At 30.4% G+C, this 7,113-nt stretch overlaps 1 protein-coding gene across 1 annotated transcript in view; it reads right to left on the bottom strand.

The window, feature by feature from the left end:
* LOC120274613 ((-)-alpha-terpineol synthase-like) overlaps positions 1–6,094 on the bottom strand; it is a 10,399-nt gene extending 4,305 nt beyond the window's left edge. The window contains 6 exon segments of the mRNA XM_039281156.1: positions 2,841–2,941; positions 2,943–3,014; positions 3,146–3,187; positions 3,599–3,977; positions 4,446–4,713; positions 5,773–6,094. Coding sequence (XP_039137090.1) covers positions 2,841–2,941; positions 2,943–3,014; positions 3,146–3,187; positions 3,599–3,977; positions 4,446–4,713; positions 5,773–6,045 — 1,135 coding nt within the window. The 5' untranslated portion in view covers positions 6,046–6,094.
* Positions 6,095–7,113: the final 1,019 nt, after the last annotated feature.

Below are 7,113 nucleotides of genomic sequence, written 5' to 3'. Positions count from 1 at the left end.
TGGAAGTTAATGTATTGCTAATCCTCACTGCAAGAAGATCTATTTTTTAAAAAAAAAAAAAAAAAACTGTGACAGAAGAAGAAAAATCAACTTAATACCTCCAAGTTCCTCCTTGAAACAATTAATACACGAATCACAAAAACATAAAATCCAACTCTACTCATGCTGGGGTTTTATCTATAGTAATAAAAATTTAAAATTCAAGCTTTCCTGTTTAACCCCTTGATTCATCTCTTCTAAATCTTCTTCCCAATCCGATGGTCCTAAACAAAATCTAAGATATCGGGTAAGAAGGTAGTCAAATGATAAAACATGAGATCCAAGCCCCAAGTGGGTATAATCAAAGGGACCCAACTTATAATCGACAGAAAAATTAAAAGTTCCTACCTTAAGCCTGGTTGAACGAGGGAGAGAGAGAGAGAGATGAGGATGAAGCTCTAAGGTTAGTCTCTAGGTTGAGAAATGAAGTAGAAAGGAGAATTGAGAAAGCAATGAAATTTTACGAGGAACTTGTGGAGCTTTAGTATGGATCTATAGGTAACTGGAAGTCAAGATAATTTAGACAATAAAAAGAAGAGTGAAATACAAAATGTGAGTCTGATATAACAATTTAATTATCAATTTTGTATGATTTATATAAAGCATAAAATTAAAATATGTTGAAAATAAATTAACAAATAGAATTCAAAATCAGACTGGCTATGATAAAATATATTAATAAATAAAATATAAACTTATTGGTTTGAATTTGATTGCTTAATTATATATATTAGGTAAAATATCGTTTTAAATTTTAAAGTCAAGAAATTAACATACATAAAGATAATAGTTACATCTTACCAAAAAAAATGGGTTTCATCAAAAGTGATATAACTTTATCCTTGGTCTCATTTTTGTTCACATCCATCTCCATATTTGTAGATGCCAATGTGCCACGCAACATCCATGGCCAAATTATTAAAGGATACCCAACGGAGAACTATTTGTGATGATTTGTATTTAATTCCTTCCATGTTTCTTTATAAGATCTTTTACGACCGTCTGCTATTGTCATTGAAACACCTTTCTCACGATGTAGCATTCCAATGGATTTGTCACGACATCACTCTACTCACCTCTTCTCGTGAAATTATAAATAAGAAGTAAATAAACCTACCTAATTTTAGATAAATTTATTCAGAAGAAAGAGAAGAATAACAAAAAAAAAAAAATACTGTTGCTTCTCAATTAGTGATAAAAATATACCACTATTGGACCCCACCCATAAAATAAATAATAGAGAAGAAGAAAAGCTTTTATTACATAAGCTCTGTCTCTTTAACCTTTGGTATTTACTTATGACAATATAGAAACCTAAAAAGACCTTAGAAGTCCCAAAGAACAAGCAGAGAGTTTGGAATTTTTCTGCGACCTTAATAAAACGGAAGCCTAAATATCCAAGATTTAATGGCAGTGATAGTGAAACTAGTAAAACTTAAAAACCAAAATAATAGATACAAATATTTTTATATATAATTTTTCCCTCACATGTATACTAATTTGTACTAGGGACACTAAAAATCATGTGGCCAAACAATAGATTTATACAAAATTTTCATAATAAATAAATAAATAAAACAAATTTATATAAGACCAAAGGCCCATAGCCTCCAGTGCACAAGCCAGTGCCTCCATCCCCTGCTTAAGAGACGCCAGTACCTAGAGACACTACTAATATTACCAGGTACAAGGAAAACACAAAATAATTGAATAACAATTTAAAACATAAAATGCAAACATTTAAGATAACATCAGTAATAGTATATATTCCGCTGCACACATATATGTACATGGTGTATTGCTCATCTGCACCATTAAACTCCACCAATAATAGACATACATTGCTTCATATAGTTCTAACAATCAATTTTTTCAATCAAAGAATCTTGAAAAACTTTTTTTCCGCTCTAGTCCGGAACTCTCCAATTTGGAACACTATAATGTATACTTGCTTTTCAAAGTTATGGAAACTTTCAATAATAATATTGTGCATCAGCTATATATATAAAATATAATAACTTACGGTTGATGTCCCAAGATCATTGCAAAGGCGAAAAATTAGGAACGATTGTTGCATTATAATCGGAAAATTCTCCAGACTTATTAAAGCTTCCTTTGATATAGCTTCACTTATGCAAAAAAAGGAATGAAAAAGTATAGGAAAGGCTGAAATTGAAATCCATGCATTATCCAAATACTCCTTTATTTTTGGTTTGTAATCTCTGTGTGCCCAGTTTGCCTCCACCATATAAGCTTTGCACAATTCTAGCCACTGTCATCATATTAAACAATGTAAAATAGTGTCATAGGTTACAATATAATAAAAAAAATTAAAACCATGAAAGTTAATTATATAGAATTAAAATAACAAAAAAAATATAATATTATTCTATAATTAAAATAATCTAATATTAATTTATAATTCCACAAGGCTTGCAGAGGCTTAGAATCCACGTGTATATATATAGGAATAAAATCTACATAAGATAAGCTTAATTAAAAGATATACTTCAATTAATCGATCAAATCAGCTGGATGACAAATGATATAGTTTCCAAAATCAAAAGTAAATATCACCCATTTAAATGTTGACATGCTGAGAATTAGCATAATAATATATAATAGTAATCTTGAGATTATAATACTAATTAAGTAGAGGCCGGGTCATACTGATTTCCTTAGATATGGGATGCAGTTTACATTCTTTCTTTGAGGACCTCATGCAATATCAATAGACGCAGTTGAAGAGTCCTAGAAACATATCTTCTCATATACTTCGAAGGTAATCTATCATCATTAACTTTGTCCATCCTGAAAAGGTTTATCAAAACACATAACAATGGTCAGTGAGTATATGTTGTACACATTATTTGATACATATATTTGCCCAAATGGGAAAATGAATCACCCTATCAACAGCAGAAGTGAAAAGTCTCAGTTCATCAAGAGATCCATGGATGTCAGTAAATCGACATCTGTCTATAATTGTTACTCATACTAATGACTTTGGTAAGAGTCTGCTAAAGACAGAGAATTCTGGTTTAAATATCCGATCCACTATACGTAGATAAGTGAGCTGTAGAGCTAATCTGTCTCTGCGGGAGGCTTAGAGTAGCAATCATCAAGAAGATTGAGAGTAGCCCACCACCTGTAACATATAATCTCCTGTCAATTAATTTAATATACATACATATATACAAACATGTAAGTCACTCATCTTATTTTCTTTAATTTTTAGGATGCATCATGTTCATCTAATATTATTGTTGTTTTTATTAAAAATAATCTTCTAGTTCTCTTCTAAACATGTAAGTCACATTATTATTGTGTGCATATATATATATATATATATATATATATCAAGCATTGTATATAAAATCACATTATCTCTTTTAGAGTCTTTATTTTCAGGAATTTTTTCATGTAATCTTATCATGGTTTATATAGATATACATATATATTTTTACTAGTCTACTCTCCAGAATTTCTGTGATAATTAATTTGAGTAAATGTTTATAATGAAGTGATACATATGAATTATTTCATTATTTGCTCTTACCTTGAACATTGCTTGAGTTCTCTTTTGTGTATAGTTTGGACCATGTTGAAATCTAATTTTGCAAACTCTAATAAATTATGGTCCATGTTGTCTTCCTTCTCACTCATTTTGATGAACCAATGAGTGTGCAACCTTGGCATCCTCCAACGCATTGGCAACTCTAAAGCATGTTCTACATGTTCCTTGAGTATTGGATCTATGTCTTGTTCCTTCATGATAAACTTAAGGTGTTTGGTTGTGAAAACCCTAGCTTTCTCTATCGTATCCTCTCCTTCTATGACAAGATAAGAAGCCTCGTACAAGCTAAGCATTCCTTTTATGTCATTGCAAAGGCTCAATTTGAAATTACCACTTTCATCTAGTAAACCATCAAAAACTCCTATCCACAAGAAAAGTGCAGATATGAGAATTAAGATCAATATCAACTAAGACAATTTATTCTTTAATTATAATTAAATGATCATTTAAGATGATTAATAAATTTTGTTTTTTTTATCTTTTTCACTCAAGAATTCATGTTAAAAGATAATAAATAAAATTAAAAGCACATCTAACTATAGCTTACATTCTCTTAAATTTATTCAAAGATTTTATTTTTAGAAAAACATTTTAATAATAATTTTCTTTTAAAAAAGAGTTGGTATAATACTTTTCCCTCCAACGACAAGTGTAGGATTCGAGATATTTTTTGCTAAAATAATTAGTTATCTATATTTGTTAAAAAAAATTAAATAAGAGGATATTGTTGCAGTGACAAATGGTAAAATATCATATATATATATATATATATATATATAAATATAGAGAGAGAGAGAGAGAGATTATTATGAAATATTATATAGCTAACCTTGTGAAACCTTGAAACTATACTCCCTTAGAAGCCTAAAGAGCAATGAGATGGCAAATAAATCATCCTTTAGGATATTAATATTTACGTTCATCAAACTATATATGCTACCAATGGCATCCTTGATCTCTTGCTCAAAGTGATATGCAACTCCAAGCTGCTGTAGAGTATCAATAAGCTTTAATTGATGGATGGTCTCTTTGTTTTCATGAAGCAAATGCTTTGTAGCATCTTTCAACTTTTCAATCCTTGATGTAAATTTCTCCTCCTACATGAGATTTAATTAGTATATATATGGCCCTATAAATAATATTTAAAAAATACCTAGTGATAATTATTAAAAGAAAATTGACACGAAAACTAATAATATTAATTATATATATGATGTGAGAGGAAGAGATTTGGTTGTTGAAGAAGAAGCAGCAGCTCGTCATGTGATGATTATTTTTTAATGATTGAAGATAATGAGAGCATATATATATCGTTGGCTTGGAGTCATTGCATGATGAAGAAGAGTGGTACTTCAAATATTGAGCTTTTGATGTGGATGATATTTGAGTACTTTTGCATTGTTAAGCACTTGTCATGCTGGAGTCATGTTGGCAAAACCCAAATCCCAAGTGTACTTACTAGACTCGGGGAGCAATAGGTTCCACCTATGTATGGTGAAATGTTCTTTAATCCCAGGGCAAATCAGAATTAAGGACTAACTCCACAAATATTCAGTTTTGCGTTCATAATTGCTCAAAATTCTTAACTATTTATATATATACATAATCAAAAAATTAAATTATCCTGAAGTAACCATGAATTTTTAAATTAGTTATTTATTTTTTCCTTTTTTTGGCGATGATGATTACTAAATTTGGGAAATCTATCAATTCCATGGTTGATTATCACATTATATAGATATGTACACACACATACTGCATTTTACAATATGTCTAGAATTTCTTATGCATTATCTGTTTATTCAATTTTTTTTTTAATGTGTATGAAGCAATAAATATTGTTTAGGATTTAACCAGTTCATTATATATAGTAGAATTTTTTTTAAAAAAATATCCAATAATTTCTCTTTAAAAAAAATCCAATGACTAAACTTGCCCCAACTTGAGCTTTTTGAGCTTGATATTTAGTAAATAGTAACACTCTACTATAGCTTCCAAGTGCTCCATTTCTCACAGATAACGCTGAGCTTTTCATCACGACAGTGAATTAAGACATCTATATGCATTTCACGTAAGTACGAGCAACAATAATAAATCCCATAATAGATCTAAAGATCATAATAATATATGGATATCAGAGAGAAGAAGAAGCTCACCATGAAATCATCGTCCTTCAAAGATTGAAGATAATCATTAGTCCATATGGTTGGCTGGAAATTTGCAGACCTACGCTGAGTGACTGATGATGATGATGATGATGATGAATAGTCCAAGTGTGTAGCTTTGATGTTGCTGATCATTTGTGAACACTTTTGAACATTAATATTGTTCTTATTGCACCGTTCATGACTTGGTGAAAACCTTGGAAGAGAAGAGAGAGCAGTCCTAGTGAAACCAAGTGAAGTAAGCTGGAAATGGGAACAAGCCATTATTAGCACAGGTACACAAGTTGGATTTGGATATCTCACACACACAGATTAGAACATATTTATAAAACGTGGGGCTGAGTACCGTCTGTGCCTATTACTGGTGAGTGTCGGTGACATGTACTATTTGTTTTACACTGTTCATGACATGTTGAAACCTTGGACGACAAGAGGAATCAAAGTAGCCGTGAAACCAACTGAAGTGAGCTGGAAAGGGGAAGAAGACATTGGCTATCAAAAAAAGGATTGGAAAACACAAGTGATATTAGTACAATTCGACCAAGTGTGAAGCATAAATCACGCACAGTGGATTTCTCCCGAGTATGAGACAGTTGCTTCAGAGACCAAAGTTTAGTTCTGAGATTCCCTGCAAAGCTAAGAAAAAAGGGTTTTCTTTTCCTTTAAAACTCCCTATTTTGTTTATTTATTTATTTATTTTTTGAGATCAATTCTCATGAATAAAGACATTATTATTTCTATGAAGAGGATGTGATACCCCAGGGTTGTCAACCAACAACTGAGTAATACTATTGAAAGAAGCGAATACAAGAGGTTTTATTAACAAACACCTGAAAGTATGCACAAATGCACATAGAGAATCCAAAACACAAAGGTTATTTAGAAGAAAAAAACACCTATATCTATACTGGAGAGTTCTTTCACAAAACTTGAAAGAACATCATAAACAGATTAGATCTCAAAACCATCTTCGACTCTATCTACCTCCTCACAAGCACGAGTAAGTATTTTGTTAGGTAGTGGTTACTCAATTTAATATCAAATAACATCAATATACATATATATAAAATGCTCAAAACATGTTGATCATCAGCAACATATATAATTTGGTTATAACTTATCGAATAGTAGTAAACCTAATATCTATACATACTATTGAAGTAGATGTATAAAGTGCTCTAGAAGTGATTCAAGGAATAATTTTAATATTTTTATTATATTAAATATGGTATTAATAATTAAAAATTTTAATTGCAAAATAGGCATTATTTCATCATCAGCATTAAATTGGTTTTATATTAGATATTTAATAGGATGTTCTAATGGAAATTG

The sequence above is a fragment of the Dioscorea cayenensis genome, chromosome 13 (assembly GCF_009730915.1).
Source record: "Dioscorea cayenensis subsp. rotundata cultivar TDr96_F1 chromosome 13, TDr96_F1_v2_PseudoChromosome.rev07_lg8_w22 25.fasta, whole genome shotgun sequence".
NCBI classification, from domain to species: Eukaryota; Viridiplantae; Streptophyta; class Magnoliopsida; order Dioscoreales; family Dioscoreaceae; genus Dioscorea; species Dioscorea cayenensis.
This window is presented reverse-complemented; position numbering and strand designations above follow the sequence as displayed.